This window comes from Rhea pennata, chromosome 3 (genome assembly GCF_028389875.1).
Source record: "Rhea pennata isolate bPtePen1 chromosome 3, bPtePen1.pri, whole genome shotgun sequence".
NCBI lineage: Eukaryota > Metazoa > Chordata > Aves > Rheiformes > Rheidae > Rhea > Rhea pennata.
Window position 1 is genome coordinate 64,902,167 of NC_084665.1, and position 19,100 is coordinate 64,921,266.

A 19,100-nucleotide genomic window follows, 5' to 3' on the forward strand; every position below is an offset into this window, starting at 1 on the left:
AACTAAGTCTTTATGAACCCTGGCTGCACAGGTCTCCCACAAAGCAGCGAGACAGCCCTTCCTGACGGACACAGACACAAGGTGGGACTACACAGAGACCTACAGCAAGTTATCATCCCCTCAAAGGGCTTGGCACTCTTTGTAACCTGCCAAATTGCGGTCATGAACAGAAGTGCTTTCCTTAGTGGACATCTCATGCTCAGTTGTGCCTTCTCTCATCATCAATATAAACCAGCAAATTCAATCCTTCAATAATTTATTTTTTTCAGTTATACATTTAAGTTTGTAAAATTCAACACAAGAGTAAATATACATAAAAAAATCCCAAATGTGCAAATTTCAAATTGCATTGTTTGAAATAACATAAATATTTTACTAAAACATAGGTTCACATTTTTTAAAGTTCATAAAATATATAAAATTTAACAGAAATATGTCATGAATTATTTTAATTTTTAATTTTTTTAATAACTAGAAAAAGATTCTAAACTTGAGAAGTAAATCAGAAGAGGTATCACCTCCAAAAATAATAGCAGCAAAATAGATGCTGAAAACTTAAAAAGTGTGAAAGGGGATGAGAGAAGTAGGTATCAGATACAATGGTGCAGGCAAATCTGCTAAAGAAAGAAATGCAGATTGAGAACTGGAAGCATGATCTCCAGGAGTAAAATCTTGATCCTAGAGTACCACATTACCAAGCTCCAAGCCATTAGTATGATAACAGCATCACATTCAGGATATCAGAAAACAGTGTGACAGAAATGGAGAGTGGGAGAATTAAGAGCAGCACATGTATTTTGGACAGCTACGGTATAGCAGAAAAGAGCTGCTTTGGCTTCAGAATAAAACCCTATGATAAGTTTGGGTTTTTTTTTCTTAAATGTCTGTTGGATGTCCCTTCTTCCATGCATGCTGGGAATGGGAAGATTCAGATTTCCCATCACACACGTACACTGGTAGAAGTTGCTTCTGTAATCACATATCTTCCCAGTTATCTTGAGATTTGAGAAAGGATCTAAACATTGGAGTAAGCATGTTAAAAAACTGCTGGTCTTGTTTCCAACTGCTACGTGCTGAGTATCCGCAAGCACAGTCCCACTCAGTGCAACAACTTAACATGCAAGACCTAGAGTCTTGACAAGCTCTTTAAGAACACGAGCGAGGAAGCAGGCAAACCAAAGCACGTTTCTTTACACATCCTCATCCAGTTTCAATTGCAGGTTGCATCAGCCTGTCCTGGAGATCTCTCTCAGGAAACTCTTGCCTTTTACTGATGTACACCGAAGCAAAGGGTTCTTGTCCCTCTAGCAGTAGCTAAGTCTCCCTGCCTGGGAGTAAGAGCGAAATGCAGAAAGAGGCAGAACCGAGAAGTTCTTTGGATTTAAATGCTTCAAACTTCCCACTGGGAAGTCCAAGAATTAAATACAGCATTATAAAAGTGTAGTCGTGAAAGACGCTCTGTGCAGAAAGCAAACTGTACTTCTCAACAGTCCTTGTATGCAGTGTTTACAGGAAGTAGATATTTATTCCCATTCTTGGGAATAAACAGAAACAATAGCAGACAGATTATATTTCCCACCCACCCTCCTATGCTCCTCGGACTGTTAAGTGTTTTGGACATAGCACCATTTCAGTTATGGAAGTAGTTGGTATCATTTTCTTGTTCTTTACCAGTTCTTCCTTGCTGCTAGCCGTAGATCTGTTTGAACTGGTAGCATTCATTGCAGTAACCATTGCACTTGGCATTGCCATAGTGATCGCAAGCAGGGGCTCGGCAGCGTTGTTTTGGAGTCTCTTCTGCAGATGAATCCCTAGGATTCCCCGACTGCACGAGTTGACTGAGGCGCTGGCACTCTGGGCACAACTCATCACTTCGGCAGGCCAAGTTGTTTCTACATGAAGCGCCACCACATTGTCTCTTCTGGCTAGTCAATGCCGTTCGCTGTAGATCTCTGTGCTGTCCTGTTCTCTTGAAAAATGTTAAAAACATTGTCAGTGGCAACACTGGCAGCACAAGAGGCTTTTCACTTACTTTCAACTCTGCTAACGTTTTGTGTACATAACCACTAGGGGTTGGTAGCAAACACAGAAAGCAAACTCCACTGTGAACACTGCAAGGGCTTTGGGAGTCTGCTTTGCAAAGCAAGGCAAAAAACTCATATTCAAGCTGCTACTCTCTTCATCTCCCAGATAGAGACATAGTACAATGAATAGTAAAAATAGTACAACACATGAGCCAAGTCAGGCTTTACCAAAGAATATCATAAATTCTGCCATTTCTTAGAAAAAAGTTTTTTCTCTTTATAAACTCTCTACTGTAAAAGGAACAAACAAACCAAATTTAAAAACTGGAATAAGGAAAATCTGTGAATGTGCTCAGTGAAAAAGGCAACATGAAGATGACTAAATCTCTTGATGCAGTAGCATAGCTCTAAGGGCAGAAATCAAAACCTCTCCCCAGCTAGCAAACACACCAACTGCTGGTCCAATTGCTTCCACTGAGGCTGCTGATACAATTCCACCCGAAGCAAAACTGAATGCAGCATTGACAACCCTAAATCGAGAACAACCTTTACAAGTGCTGCACAGCTCCAGCAGGCAGAATCATGAGATACTCTCTACTTCTCTTTCCATGATACTTAAGATGCAGTAATTCAAAGATTTTGTATTGTACATTTCGAGTTGTTCTCATGAGAGAAAAAATGGGCAGGGTTAAACAAATGGAAGATATTCGGAAGTTCACTTACTTCTGGCTGTCTCACAAGCTGTTCTTCTGTTCTTCTGGCTTCCTGAAATCGCTGGTTCTGGGCTTTAATGAAACAGTTCTGACAGTACCCTTCAAGCATAGTGCTACCCAGGGTACCACAGTCTCGCCGTTGGCAGGAAACCGTGTTGTGGAAGGCAGCAGCAGAGCTGCCAGACTGACCCGCTGCAGAAGAATTCCTCTGAGATCTCCTCTGACGGCGTAGCAAAGCACTGTCTGTAATGCAAAGCAAGGGGAAACAGTTTGAATGTGCCCAATAGATCTGACTGAAAAGTAACTATGAAAAAGCTCCTTAGTTTAAAAAAGAAGACAGAAAAAAAAATACTAGCCCCAACCATGAGTTTCGGATAATCTTCAGACCCCTCAGTCAACACACTTTCTTTAATGTTACATGACTGGGATTGATAATAACCTGATTTTTACAATAGAAATTGTTGAAACATCTGATTTGTGAAAACCTGGCCCTCAGCATGAGAACTGGATCCCCCTTAAGTTAAAAGAAATTTTGCCATTGGCTTCAGAATGTTATCTGTGATCTATCCCCACACCTTCTTTTCGTCCTGCCCAGTTTCAATCATTTGGGGTAAAAAAGCAGAAGGGCACACAGCTTAACAGGTTAAACTGTCTTATGCTTTTTAAGCTCATGAAATGATCTTACATATTCCATAATAAGAAGGAAAAAAAGAAAACTTGTGAACAACACTGGAAAATAAGATATTGCAAGATAGCATAGAAGTTCTCCAATTTAAAAATATGTAGAAGGTACAGTATTGGCACACTTGCCAGCAATGAAACAGTCTTACTGGATAAGCAATAGTTGGCTTGTACATACACCTTCTACTCACTGTACCCAAGGGTTCTTTGGCTATGTAACAGGGCAGTAGTATGAAAGGTGAAGATTTCATGCCATGATTTATTCACAGGCTATTCATCTTCCTAAAGTCCTGACTTTATACACACCCACGTGCATGCATACCAAGAGAGAGTTCAAAGTACATTTTAACAAGATATTCTAAGTTACATCAAAATGCAAGCACACTAGCTACAGTCCTATATCCTCTGTTTATCAAGGTGACTTTGGTAGTTACACCAGAATATTACATCAGTTACATCTAGAATGAATGTACGCCTCCAAATTAATCCCAATGCCTTTTGAAAGCATTATAAACAGAATGGATTTTCAGTAGCACCAGTACAACACCACGACTTTCATTGATTCTTTCAACCTGTCTAGGTGTGAAGAAGTTTAATCAGAAAAAAAATCATACCAAAACATTACTGCAGCAGATGGCTGGAAGGGATTAAAACCCACTCCACACTGACCTAGTTCTGATGCCATGAAAGACAATGGGAAGTTTTACGATGCATTTCACAGATTTACCATACTGTTACTGTATGCCCCTTTACAAAATAAGGGCCCAAAAGACACATTCTCCTCACACTGCTGCTTCTGCTCTACGCTATTTCCATGAACACCTGCCCTTCCGCCCTCAGTGTGTACAGCTTCATAAGGTTTATCTGAAGCCAAAATGTGACAAAGCTCACAACATCTCAACTTACCATGGTTTTCCCTGTACTCAAAGAAACACAGTGTGCAAAAGCCCTCATTCTGAGGAGTTCCAAAAAACTTGCAGCCAGGTTTCCTGCAGAGGTTACTCTCCCTCTTTTCCTCTGAACCATGTACAGCATGGGGCAGCGCTGCCAGTGGTAGCTCGCCACAGTTGTTGTTGGGAACCTGATGGCACGAATGCTGAATGAGACTCTGTGATATCTGGGAAGGGTCAGATGTAGACCTCTGATGACACGTAGGCATAAAACCAGGACCTCCATTTGAGGAACGCTCTGTAGTCCTTTTGAAACAAGTGCTGCACATGCCATTAAAGGTCCTATTGGCCTTCTGAAGGCACACCTTACACGTGGCATAGTCTAAATGTCTTAGGTCATCCAATTTATTACAAGAACCAAGCTGTCTGGAGTTGTAGCAGCGTTCGCAAAGTCCATTGTGTTGCACATTTAACGTAAATGGGCAGTCTGGAGTCCTGCATTTCATGGCAGTAGTTTCGCTGTACAGGAAAAGGCTCGGAGCAGTAGGAGGTGCAGAGCGAGGTCCTGTTACAGGCTCTTCAGACGTCCATCCTCCAGGTTCACAACCTTCACCACGGGAAGAGCCTGACCCAGCTGCTGATGGCTTCTCAGGTACTGTTTTGGAGGTCTGCTTTCTTCCTTTACTTCCCTGTGATCTCCGTTCAAAGCACTCATGACAGTAGGGCTGGGTGTTCACAGACATAAAGAAAGGGCAATTCGGAGTTTCACATTTCACCTTTAAGAGGGAGAGCTGGGAAAAAGACAATTCCTGTCTGTTCCTGGAGCAGGTCTCTCTTCTAGCAGGTTCAGTGTTCTCCTGCCATTTCTTGTACTCATGCTGTACCAGCTGAAAGTAATCTTCCACCAGGTTGATTTCTTTGGGTAGATTGCCTTCATCTAACCTGGAAGCCAGAAAATGAAGACTGTTAGTGACTGAAATAGGCAGATGGTGGGGGTGGAGGCAAATACAACCAGTCTTAGGAGGAAATGTAGCTTTAAAGCATATCCATAGTACTCAGCTAAAAGATCCAGGATGTTAAACTGTTGCTTTAAATGGAAATAATTTTAAATGTAGGTGTCTAGTGATGTCAAATGGATACTTTCACATCTAAAGAAATGGTCTGATACAATGCTAATCAGAAGTATTCTTAAAAGAGTTTTCAAGATGAGGGTTTTCGGTCTGTGAGAGTTGTTTGCAGGCAGAAGATGAATAATCTCTAAGAAGTGAAAAGAAAGATCCCCCAAACCTTAAATTCCTCAGAAGACTGAAGCTCAGGCAGGCTGAGGTCAGACTGGAAGACCTCTCTGTTCACCAGTCCATACTGGTGAAAATAATTGAAAACAATTTTTTCCTACAGTAGGCTAAGTATATCATGATATAGTTTATCAATATCTGCTTCTGGTTTTGCCCTATTGGGTCTGTAGCTAAAAATCAAATTCTTGAAACAAACTAAATGGCTTCAGTCAAGTTCCTATTGCACTAGCATCCATAATCCAAACCCTGCACTTCCCTTGACCTCTGGGAAAACTCCATATCACCAGTCTATCAGAAGCTGCAGACAATGAGGAGCTAGCATTACTGATACCTTCAATAACCATTGGCTCAGTATGGCTGAGGAAGCTGCGCTACTACTCTGTGCACACACATATCTTTCGGGTTGGAGGATTTCAATTTTTTAAAGGCTGCCAAACCAGCATAAATAAAGAGATCTCTCTGTGTAGGAATGGAAGTAAACACAGAGGATATAGGCAGTTACTTCCCTCGCACATTTGTGACGGGGAAGGACAGATATCGATGCTAACGTTCCCTAAATGCTCTCTACATTTTACTGGATATTATCTGGGATGAAACCAGATTCTAGTTTCTCCACAACTCACAGCTTCCTGCCTGCAATACTGCTACAACACTGTAACAGCACAATGTTTCAAGTGATTGGCATTTCGGAAAAATCACCACCAACAACTTTACCAAACACAGCCAAAACTACGTAAAATGCACTTCATGCAATTTATACTCATATAAAGTGTCAAAATTCTGTCTTACTCATTTCTGGTATTATCCATTTTAGCCTTCTCCCTGAGTAATCTAAAAGTCAACGAAACTATTAGCTTTGCTCTTTTAAAATACTAGTTTCACTTTTCTAAATCTGAAGACACTTTTGGCTCTAACTTTGAGACTGGTTTGAGCTCATACTACTTAAAAGCACATCAATAATAATGCCAATATTTCACAGTGCAGAGGGTAAGCACGTATGCTATGTGAAAGGCACACACAGGGCTATCAGGTTCTACCACCATCATAAACAGCATAACTTTGAGGAATGAAGAGTGACACTCACTTTGCAGCATTAATTAAATGAGTTGTACCATGATCCCAGCCTTGCACTGGAATTTCTATCACTATCAAGTAGTCTTTTAGCAGCTGCTCTTTCTCCCTCTCCTCTGTGTCTGTCAGGAAGTGCACGTTCAAGTCTTCAAATCTGCCTCGTTCACTGGTGACCAAAGGGACAGCCCGGATTTCTGTGTGAAAATGGAAAGAGTTTATATATATATTAATAAATATAATATAATATAACATATATATTTACATATAATGTTTTACCATAGAGGAGTAGCCATAAGATACAACATACGGAGATGTCACTACTGTTGCTGAATTTTGAAGAGACAAAAGAGTGGCTGGCAAGAGCAACCAGTTTCTAAATAATACAGCTGGTGAAGAAAGCAGACACGTCTGCATTATAAATCTAGCTCCATTCTACTGCAGTTTTAATATTCCTGGAGCATCTTTCTTCTCAGTGTAGCCAGTATTGGAGATTTTAATTTATTATACCTTCTCAAAAGGTGATGTCCTAACCTGAACCTAGAAAAGTGTTACCACATGCAGAAGAGATGCATTAAAAAGCAGCAAACATATGTATCACTATCCCTCCCAGGAAAGTCTACACAGTTGTGAGACCATGTCCTCCAAAACTTTTTTTATAACAGGGCATGGATGAAAGCTAGAATGAAGCAGAGGCTACCCTTTCAGTGATCCCAACCTGTAATCAGGCCAGTTGTATTATACTTTCAACTGTCATTTTGAAGACAACCCTTAATTTCTATTCAAATATACCTACATACAGCTTAATCTGCTTACACATTGAGAACAGATTCAGAAGAAATCTTAAATTTGTTTTAACTTTAAAATACAAATCTAAACCAGATTATATTTCAAACACTTTATCAGCATAAAGGTACTAAAGAGGATACACAAATACCGAGACAAGGTACTTGGAAAATACCTGGCCCACTGTCCTTCAGAGTCACTAGTGGTGTAAAATGCATATTGTCATAGCCAAGCACAATTGGATATCTGTAGCATTCTTCAGCTGGCCAAAGGAGAGGCAAGTAAATGCCACCAACATTCAGAGGAGCAAAGCTGGAGCCTGATTCTAAACTTCTTACCACTTTATCTGAGAAAAGAAGAAAAAAAATCCAATGATTAAAAGCAAATACATATGTGCTACAGGCAAGAGAAAACATCAACATTCTTGTGTTTCAGAACAATTGCAGAAAACTCCCAATTTTAAAATAGTTTTATCTGAAAGCAACAACAGCTAAAGAAAAGCACTACTAAAGCGTACTGTCCTTAAAGTGAGATGACTGGCTGAACAACTCACCTGCAAGGACAATGATTGGCCTTCTGAGGATGTTAGCAAGGATGAAGATGTGGATTTCTTCTAGTGCATTATATGGAAGCCTGTTTCGAGCCCCAGATGTTTCCGGGGATGTCATTTCAATGAGGTATTCCCACTCTTCCTCCCAGTTCTGAGGAAAGAATCAACATCTGTCAGCAGTGGTTCAGAGATGGGGAGATCAGGAACCAACTGCAACTCAGCAGTGCTCAAAATATGAACATTTTCCCTTTTCCTTCAAAGGGACAATGTTTCTACTCTCCACTAACAGTGGAAACGAAAATAAAACAGAGTCATCAACACAAATATTGATGATGACGAGCACTCAGAAAACAGCATGATTCCTTTAAGCCAACTTACTCGGGTGTCATAATGGAGTCCTGTTTCTACAAAATCCTGGGACTTAATTGCCTCCCTCTGCCAGCGGAGCTTGAAGTTCCGTGTATCTATCTCCCTGAGTGTGCTGAACAATGTTTTTCTTAAGACAAGGTCAATATCTTCAATACCCCACATGTACTGGGATGCAGCATGCATGAGGCAATTTCCATCACCTGCAAAAAAGAAAGAAAAAAATAAGAGTGCATTGTTTTAAATGACTACATTAAGAAAAAAAGAAAAAGACACAGGATGTAGAAATGCACACCACCTATATCCCATGTGCATTTCTCTCCAAGGCTTCTACAAGTAGACTTTTAACAAGATCACAGCTATCAGCTCCCTGCTCAGAGGGAGAAATCAAGCTGGTTGCCTCTCTACTGTTATCACTCTTTCAACACGTGGTATTAAGCTGTCACTCAGCAATGGTGGGAAGCCTGCTCCTTGTCTATCTTATTTAACTTTGACTGATATCATGAACTAAATTTTACAATCAGCTGCAAGCAACAAACACAGCTGAATTAACACGACAAAGCTATTTTAGAACTAAAAAGGAATGTATAAATGCTAATGAGGGAAATTACCCCGTGCCATCAGGTGTACATTTGGGTAAGAGATAATGAAAAATACTAAGAATATATTGTAGTAACAGTGAGCCTCAAGTCCCCTGACGAGCACTGCATTGTAGGGCTTGGCACTTGGCTGTACTTGATGGAGGAGTACAAAAAAAAAAAAAAAAAAAAAAATCAAAAACCCAAAACAAAAAGAAAAAGAAAGACAGAAAGGGAAGAACAGGTGATGCGTGCAAAGCAATTGCTTTACACACGTCTTCCCTTCCTCTCAGAACATGGGCTGTGTGCTTGATGTTGAAAATATTTGTTAGAGGGCTGTATTTCTAAAAGACAAAATTAAAACTACTTAAATGAATAGCATAATGATTTCCTTTTCATTGGTAGAACACTTTTCCATTCAAAAAGTCCTCCATACTCCATAGGAAGGCAGGAAAGCAATGTTCTGCAATTTCACAGGTGAGGAAACTAAGAATCAAAGTAGCTAACTCGATCAAAAGGTGTTCTACCTCTACCCATCTTCCTCAAAAATCTTTTGAAGGAGAGAAATCAAGAATCACTACTGTCACATCCTCAGATTTAAAACTAGGTCTGCTGTTTACACCACAATAATTTCCTCAGAATAGAGGACTTCAACCATGGCAGAGCTACTAGATTTCACTCATGTGAATAAAAATTCAAAGACCTTCCACGCACAAAAAAGTTAAAATGTCAGCTAAAAATGCCAGCTTGCTATGTGCATTATGAGCTCAAGTACATCATTTGTGCACTTCTTCTCTTTTTCTATGAAACTGCACAGGAGAATCTACAACAGCCTCCAGATCCTGAAAAAATCACTTGAAGTCCTCTTAGCATTTTATAAATTGTTACAGCCTCGTCACATATCAGGCTCTTGCAGTTGCCTTTTGGTTTCCGAATCTTGTCTTGCAAAGCTTACTTAACGTCTGCAAACAGCATACTTGAGCTCAGAATCAGGGAACAGCACATAATACAGAAAAACTGACTGGGTTTCCTTCCGAACAAGAAAGATGACATATTAATCCCAATAAAGTTTTCCCTTTGCAAAATCTAGAGCAAAGATAAGATTTTTTTTTTTCTTTCAGAGCTCACTTTCAGTTCTTTATTGAGAACCACGGCACAAAATTCCTTACGCAGCACTTGGAATTCCCCCGTGCTATTTGACTAGCAATTGAGCAACAGTTGTACTTTTTGTTCTGCAGTGCGCACGGCTGAGCAGTGAAGTCTCCGGCGGACTTTCCCGGGGGGTGTGGCTGGGCAAGCTGGAATGAGTGCCTATTCATTATACAAGTGAAATCTCTACAACCAATAGATGCTGGAATTTTTTAATTTTTTTTTTAAACTCAGTTTCAATTTTTATACCTCCTACTTCCTTCCTTTTATCCTCCATTCACACGTCTGCAAATAAATGTGTGGTGATTCACAATGGCTTTTATTTTTTTTAAATACACAACAACTCTGTAAATTCATGTACACATTAGCTAAAATCCATATTAACGAAATCCTAAAAGATACACTTCTTCAATTTTCAAAAATTAAAACCTTAATCAGAAAAAGAGAGAAGTTTTGGAAGAAAGCCCATTGTTGACTAAAAAAGATAATATATCCCTCCCATGTCTACAGGTTAAGCAGCCAAAAGCTTTTAAAAATATTCTTTACGCCATGTGGGAAGGAAAAAAAAACATCATTTCTATTCATTTGAATAATGTTGTTTTCTGGACTATTACACGGCTTCTACAAGCTTCTGTCCCCTCTCTCAGTGTTCCTTTCCCTCAATCCATAGTTCACCTTCGCATTCCTGCAAAGCTTCCGAGCCACGACTATTTTGCATAAATCACAGTTTCCCAAAGCCACTCCTCTATATATGCACTTAATGACTTTGAAACACTGAACTAAAGCCAAGTTCATTGTTGGGGGGTGGGGAGAGGTAGAGAGGGAGACAGAGACACAAACCAACCTGAATATTTCAATATCATATATACTGGTACACCTACTCAAGGATGGGCTCCAGGTCACCAGTGCATAAACTATTCCCATTTGTAAAAACTGGTCTACAGTCACGAGACAACTCACTGGACCATATTCACTGAATATTGTGTTACCATCAATAAGGGCCCATCCAAGCCATCTCAGCCCCTGCAGAACACAGACTAACACTAGGTCTGGGATTCCAATTCTGTTGTTCTTTTCTCAGGGCAAAAATTACATATACTGCCCATTTTCCTAGTAAATCTTATAGAGTGTATTTGTTGGAGTGACATTTTTGAAGACACAATACAGAGTGATGTTATTTCCACTGCATCTGTAAAGTGCTGCCTGCCCTTGCCGCAACTCCAATCCTTCTAGAAGTTCTAGATTATGCAGCCTGCATGCAGAGCCTAATTAAAATCTTGAGAATTTTAGGCAAGTGGAGAGGCAGCCCACAAGAGCCCACCAAAAGGTCACTGTCTCTATAACAATTACAGAGACAGAAATCTGGATTGGGTTCTTTAAGGCTGAGCCAGTCACCTCTACATAGTGGGTCTAATTTTTAATGGTTTCTGTAAAACACAATTGCATGCAATTGGACTAAGGAATACACTAGAATTTGGGAAGGGAGGAATGTGGTCCGGAAGACAAAGGCAGCGTGCATGTAAACACGTATGAGAAGAACGCATTCAAAGAACATAAAATAAAGGTCCATCTCTCTTGGAGTTCCTATAACCAGTAGCACCTGCTCCTTGAGCAAAGAAGATATATTTTCCACATTCTTGGAGTCCTAATTGGCCCAGTCTATCTTCCCAGTCTGGGGTACTATATGCTGTCGAGACTTCTGAGACCAGGCTTGCAGTTGCATGACCGTACATCACAGCCATTGCCGGACCCATCCTCTACCGAATGTGAAATGTCCAGCAGTCCTCACAGTCATGTGCAAAAGTTACCAGCTCATGAATACACAGACACATGCACTCTATTCAAGACATCTTTGCACTACAGCTGTACCCTTTTACTTAGGGTACCTGACAAAGCACACATTAACAACGTAACCCTGAAGTAAAGTCCTAAAACTGCACTGACCCTTGAAAGCAAAGGGCATCGCACACTTCTTGTTACACAAACACTGTTGTCGTTTGCACACACTGGAATTAGGGTTGAGTCCTGAGGGAAGCCAAAGCCTGCTAAGCTTATCAGTTAATTGAGCATTAGTCAGCCTGACGGCACGAGGTGCTGATGCCTGTCACAAAGGTCATTTCCTTGAGGCTGGAAGTCCAAGACGCCTGCTGACACAGTGGCTCCATCTGGGACAGCAGCTCAACCTCACTTGCCAGTTACAAAGGCAGGGATTATAACCGAGTATTGACTTCTATAAATACAAGGAAACATATCCTTGTCACTCCAGGCATCCGAAGTCTCCTCTTGCTTGACATTAGGGGCCATCCAGGACTCTCAGTGAGGCAGCCATCCCTTAACGGAGTCAGATTCACAGAAAGGTGATGGATTCTAAGACAAAGTTCTCACATGATATTAGGTGCTGACATGCCACTGGTATTACGAAACCATCTCTGTAATTTGCAAGCTATTCTTAATACCATGATAAAGGTGGAGGACTGTGAGAGACTCACAACAATATGCCATGTGGAAAAAATTTCAGTTTACAAAGTCAGAATGAAAAGGCACATTTTTTTTTAAAGTAATGTGCTTCTGTTTCAGTAACATAAACTCGGACACTATTAATCAAGGTGGTACATTCCTACTACCTTTTTTAATGCCGATGCAAAGACCAGCTCTTAACTTACCATTAGTCTTCAAAGGCACAAGTTTTCTAACTTCCATGCACCAGTTCAGCTTTCTTTGGCGCTCCAGTGAAGTCTGGGTGGCCTGGTCAGTCAGGGCCTTCTGAAGTATTTCCCGAAACTGAGGACAAAACTGGCACATTCTGAACATTTCTATGGTGTATCTGTGCATAGTTCTGAAGTGGTGAATTATTCCATTGGGGGATTTGACCAGATCTTCAGGAGTTCTCTCTCTGATCTTCACAGCCTTCAGCATATTGCTCTGATATAAAGCTTGAGGAAGGATGTGCTGGCCAGCCATGTTCCCAGAAGAAATCTGAAATGAAGAAGAAAAAGATTCTCTTATTGACACTTCAATGTCCATGCATCAGAGTGCTATCACTTCTGCAGGGAATTAAAATGCATACTTTTGGATTGCAGTTTTACCTAAAAAGTGTACAGAGTGGACTCAGTCCACTCCGAGCTTATACAGATAATGATTTTTAAATCTCATATCCAGAAATCTCTCTGCATTACTCAGAAAATAGACTCTGAACAGCTAATCCCAATCATCTACTTTGATCATTTACTGAGATATTAAAGAGAATTTATTCATAATGAACCAAGAAGATTGTATCACTGTTGAAAAAGAAGTCTGCATCAAAGTAAGGATAAAAGAAGGAAGAATCAAGGGAATGGAAAATTATCTTGGAGACCTGACTAATTGATAACTGCACAGTGTAATCCCTTATGAACCCAATGAAGTTTCAGCGTGTTTCAAGCTTTTGTTTTGACGACATGCCAAAAAAAGCAGAGAATGACCACTTCAGACTTTCACAGCCCATACATTCTGAAAAGTGATGCCTGGTACCGTACAAAAAGAGATAGCCTGAAGAATTGCATGCCATGCTAGTATCTGCCCCATACTTACGGTGGCTGAAGAGGGCAAATGAGGAATCTGCAGCAGAGCAAGCACTGAAGGCCAGATTTATGCTACTCTTCTCAGGGCTCCTTATATTACGTGAACAGTAGTATTCTATGGCACAGAGGTGCTTGTGCAGTGTGTGGGGGTGCAAACTGCAGTCCCACTATTACTCAGCAGTAAGTCAACATAGCTGAAAAAGCATTTCCACTTGGCTCAAAAACCCCAATATTTTTCCACAGTGAGACCATTAATGTTTACTAGCCAGCATCCCTTTCTTCAGTACCTCTGGTCTGACTGGCTACAGCAGGAGAATCAAAAAAAAAACATATAACCTCAATCTACACCATCTGAAATACTTTTTCAGAGCATACCAGTGTTGTGACTAGTTAGGGCCAAATGTAAGGACTATGTCTCACAAGAATCCCGCGCACAATAGTAACACCTCTAGCAACATATTTTCACACGGAAAGACTCTCCACACTACTCTGTACATTACTACTCTGTTTAAAAGGAGAAAAAGTAAACATTTCTCTTAATAAATGTAGGCATATCTAAAATTTAGAATTCATTTGGTCGTATTAAGAGAACCTACCATTGTGATTATGAATTACATACAAATATAACAGCGACAACTATCAAGCCATCTAGTCTTGATAAATATATTAAGTTGAAGAAGACCAGAAACAACGAAAACTGAGCAGAGCAACTATTAGGAAGTTGTCTTGCAGACATGGAAGTCTGGAGGGCAGAGAGAAGAAGATGAATGATAACCTGCCAGAGGGACTGGGAAGGTGCTCCCAAGCCTATTGAGGCCGAAGAGCCCTCTCACACAGGACACAAGCAAGCTACTCCGCACAGGAAGGGAACCAATGTCTCTCATCTCCTCACCCGCGCTGCTTCCACTGGCAAAATCCACCTTCAGCGGGAGCCCTGGAAAGGACTTCACCAGGATAAGATGAGACCTCAGACTCTTCCTGCCAAGAGTTGCCTTGTGTATCCTCTCCCAGAACCAACTGATCTACAGAGTCGATGTGCATCCTATAAAGCCCTGAACAGAGGCAGACAAAGCAAAGCTGCAAAGGCAGTACAGCCACTGTGAGCCACTTTGCTCAACTAGGGCAATGTAATTCACACAGAATTTCCTCTGCTCATGCAAGCAGCAGTGCTCACAGCCATCACAGCTGCGAACACATGGAAAAGCTTTCCTCTAGTTAATAAAGACTGCATATTCTAAACATACCTCCTAGGAATATACAGCCTTAAAATGGAATAAACTTATTTTCTCATCCACACCCCCAAACAATATAGTTTTGCATATTACTGATGTAGTCCTGTATGTAATTGTATGGATGCTTTATATTTCATTTCTTAAACAACCCTTTATTAATCTATTTAATAACCACAGCTGTACTTTTTGTAGATCAGAATGTTAAATTTCTTAATTACATCAGTAGAGTCATTGAGTCAGTGGGATTTTTTTACATGAATAAAGACTAATCACATGATTAAGCACTACTGACATGGACCCCTGAAATGGTTATTTCCAACATTCTGTAAACTTGTACTTTTTGCTACTTAAGTATTCACTGAAATGATATTATTCAATATTATTTATATATTTATGTATATATACACATATATATGTGTGTGTATTTACACACATACACACATATATATACACACACACGATAGGTGTAACACACAGGTAAAGTACTGTCTGTGCCATTTGCAGTGCTTAAATATTAATCAAAGAAAAGGCTGAACACCATTATTTCAAAAGACAGTGTGATGAAACAAATAGAACTCAGCAGCCACCTAAGCTAATGAAACTCAACAGACAACTCAGCTACAATTATACTACTTCATACTACACTAGATTTTACTACACTACTTAATTACTTCAGCATGTAACTACTATGAATTCTCAGAAAGAAGCAATAACCAGAGATTAAATGGCTAACTTAAGCAGGATCTTTTCCCAAAATATTAATACATGGGATGCTGGAAAACCCCAAATTTGGGAAATTTAGGAAAACCCGTATTCTGTTCTGAGCTCTGCTGCTGGCTTGCTAAAATTGCTTTAATTCTCCGTCCTCTATCCGAAAAATGGCAATAATATAGTCTTTTGCTAAGATAATGCTAAGACTATATCAAACTCTAAAATAAATATGCTTAATACATATTAACTAGATGGGTCTTCAGCTTCCACTGATTTCTGCACTCAGATGCTCTGTACAGAATTAAGCGTATTAGCAGCATTTACCAGACACTAAAACAAGATCAGGATTTCAGGGTATTTTACAAACCACACGACTACTCTAAGTAACTTAATTATATAATGTCCTGGTCTGCTGGAAGCATGCATACACAAGACGCAAACGACTATCTATATTACAACCAGTTTTATGTAAGAAGAGCTTAAGGTAGAAAAGTTTTCTGGCACTGCAAGCACCAAAAGCAAGTATATTAAAAAAAAAAAATCCCGGCAAATCAGGTCCTGCGAAACACACGCTAAGAAAAGCTTACTGCAGCAGCCCCATCGACCGGCAGGATCCCCGAGCAAGCCCCTGCAGCGCCGCTAGTCAACAGAGGGCACAATTTCTCCGCCCGCCGAGAGAGCTCCCCAAAGCTGCCGCAAAGCCCGCGCCGCCGCCGCCGCCGCTCCCGCTGCCGCGGCCGCGGCCGGGGCCCCGCGCGGGGCGGCCGCCCCCACCCGCCGCCCCCGCGGCGGGCGCGCAGCGAGCGCCGGGCCTGGCGCAGCCCGCGGCGGCCGTTACCTCTCGGCGGCCGGGGTCCTGCGGCCGGCGGCGCTGGGCTCCGCTCCTAGGTCCTGCTGAGCAGCGGGCTGGCGCGGCCGAGCGCGGGGGCCATGAACCCCGCGGAGCCTGCGCTGCTGCCGCTGCCGCTGCTGCCGCGCTGGCGGCGGCCCCGGGGTCACTCGTGGCGTCGGGCCGGGCTTCCCTCGGCCGCCCCCTCCCCGCCGGAGCTGCTGCCGCCACTGCCTCCGCTCCAGAATGAGCGGCTGAGCCGAGCCTCTTGTTTTTTCCCTTTCTGTTTTAGTGCCCGGGCAAAAACCCCCACCGGGGATTTCCACCTTCAGCGCCTGGGACTTTCCGACATGTGACAACCGCAGCGCCGCCGCCGGCTGCTGCGCCGCGCCGCCGCCAGGGGGCGCCGCGGGGCCCCGCGCCGCGCCGCGCCGCGGCCCTCGGCAGCCGCCCGCGCCCGCCGCGCCGGGCCCGGCCCGCGGCGGCCCGCAGCCCGCCCGCACGCTGCCTGCAGCAGCCGTGGCGCCCCGGCTCGCCGCGCCGGTGCCGCTGCAGCGCGGCGGCACCGCTGATAACGCCGCGTCGCCTCCCCCCCCACCCAGTGGTGGCCTTGCCCACCGTCCGGCTCTCCGTCCGTGCCCCACGGGCGCAGCTGCCCGCTTCTAAGGGGGCGTAAGCAGGTTTGTAGACAAACCGACCCCTTTACGTCCTGCGCTCCTGCAAGGGATCTCCCCGGTGTGACAACGGCCATGCAAAAGGCCCCTCGGACTGGAAGGGTTTGTGCTGGACAGTCAGCAGCAGTGCCAATGACCAGGGACTCAGGTTTCCCCTCTTCCTCCTGAGCAGTGCGATCCTCTCTGCCAAGCAAACAAGCGTGGCAGCCAGCCCCCTACCCCCTTCCTCTGGCACATCAGGAAGGCTCGCTTGTGGGTGCCCTCCCGGGAGTGGGCCCTGGAGGTAACATGCCAGCAAGAGGGAAAGAGAGCCCGTCCCGTCTGAAGCGACTGTTCTTCTAGACTGTTTTCAAACTCAGTCGGTGTTCTTTTTTTAGGTTACATCTGCTTCGCAGTTTTGGCTTTCTATTGTAAGTAACCACAAGTGACTTCATTTTGTTAATTAAAGGTTAGACTCTGATACATAATCACATAACTGCATAGGCTGGTATTTTAGGCAGGAAGTGTTAATATACTTTAATCCAGTCCTGCTCAAGGGAAAGCTATTGTAGGAAAGGGACAGGATTTCCAACTAAAGTTAGCAAGACAAGGACATCTTAGTATGTCTGAATCTAAGAGTTTGTAAACTCTTGGCTACACCTAGCAATTTGTAAGAATCATTTAAGATAATGATTACAATCAATTCACACCTTAACATCCTGAAATCTTTGCAATGGAAAAATTCACTTGGTGATACTTAAGGCAATTGTAACTTACAATGTGATTGTACATATTATTTATGAAGATGATTTATGTTAAAAAAAAAAAAAGTTATTCCTTGCCCACCTGGCTTGCAACCTGAAGGCACACAGACATCAGTGCGACAAAGTTTCTTGCAGTTTTAAAAAACATTATCCTTATAGATGCTGATCTCCTGCCAGTTCCTGAGCATCCTCCACTGCCACCAACTTGATGAGAAGCTAGGGTTGCTCTACACCTTGGAAACAGGCCTTAAATCTTGACTTCTTCACAAAGCAGGTGTATTTTGGAAGAGTTCAGACTTGAGCCCCCTTCCTCACGTCCATTAACCCTGGCTGGCTCAGCTCATGCCTTTGTATCACATACTGTGGTTATACGACAGCACACTCTTCCACAGCATTGAAAGTGGTCTTGTGTCCAGCTCTGTGTACTGTGCTGTCCTGTCCTCTCTGCCTGTGTTGAAAAAGAAGTCAAGGACATACTTGGGAAAAGAATCATCCCTTACCATTCCTTTTTTTCCCCCCTTAACAAAACCTCCTCTCTTTACATGCATTTCTTCTGGAGGTTTTATTTTGATTTTTTTTCTTTACAGCTCTTTTCTTAAGCCTCTCTGCTGCCTTGCAAAGTAGTAGTTAGCTAGGAACTATCCACACTCAAGGACAGATGGTCTGAGAAATGACTGTGGTGCAGGGAGGCTGCATGCTTGGGGGAACTGGGCCTGGATGATTGCTTGCTTATCTAGGGCAGCAGTTGGGGTGTGGTTTACCCAGCATATAATCTCTTTTCTGGCAGGCAATTCACTTTAAAAAGATCCTGCTATTCCCTGCTCCTGGATGTTTTTCCCTGTCCTCTCATTTGTGCTGAGGTATTGGATTACTGAAGTGATCTGACTGGAAAGCATTTTTTTTTTTTTTTTAAGCCCAAACCATTCGTCTGGCGTGGTTTGAAGTACGGCCGCTTGGCCAGTTTTGCAGGGGTTGTCTGAAGCGATGGTGAGTTTCACTGTGGTGTGGAAATGAAGACCTCTGGTAGGAAATAGAGAAAAATGGTCTGATTTACCCCCTGCTTTATATGTGAAACTGAGCAGTAGTTTAGCAGCTGGTTCTAGTCCCTTCTGGTTTTTGCTTGCAGGAAGAAGAAAATAAGTATGAGTAAGGAAACTATTTAACAGGTCCACAGGTAATAACTGTGAACCTCCGAGGGAAACACTGAGTCCCAGGAAAACCTGAAAAGGCAACAGCTTATTTTTGCTATTC

The 19,100-nt window shown here is 42.4% G+C and overlaps 1 protein-coding gene across 4 annotated transcripts; it reads right to left on the reverse strand.

The window, feature by feature from the left end:
• Positions 1-441: 441 nt before the first annotated feature.
• On the reverse strand, positions 442-16,686 carry TNFAIP3 (TNF alpha induced protein 3). Of its 4 annotated transcripts, none has more exons than XM_062572488.1 (9): positions 16,442-16,686; positions 12,764-13,076; positions 8,386-8,576; positions 8,011-8,158; positions 7,633-7,803; positions 6,688-6,868; positions 4,325-5,250; positions 2,748-2,980; positions 442-1,969 (listed from the first exon to the last, which is right to left on the reverse strand). In XM_062572488.1, the coding sequence occupies exons 2-9, from the start codon at positions 13,059-13,061 to the stop codon at positions 1,688-1,690; spliced, it is 2,430 nt and encodes an 809-aa protein (XP_062428472.1). In that variant the 5' UTR covers positions 13,062-13,076; positions 16,442-16,686; the 3' UTR covers positions 442-1,687. The 4 variants fall into 4 exon arrangements, with proteins under 4 accessions (XP_062428472.1, XP_062428469.1, XP_062428468.1 ...); XM_062572485.1 differs by lacking the exon at positions 16,442-16,686 and adding an exon at positions 14,553-14,792; XM_062572484.1 differs by lacking the exon at positions 16,442-16,686 and having other exon boundaries at positions 12,764-13,137.
• Between the last annotated feature and the right edge of the window lie 2,414 nt (positions 16,687-19,100).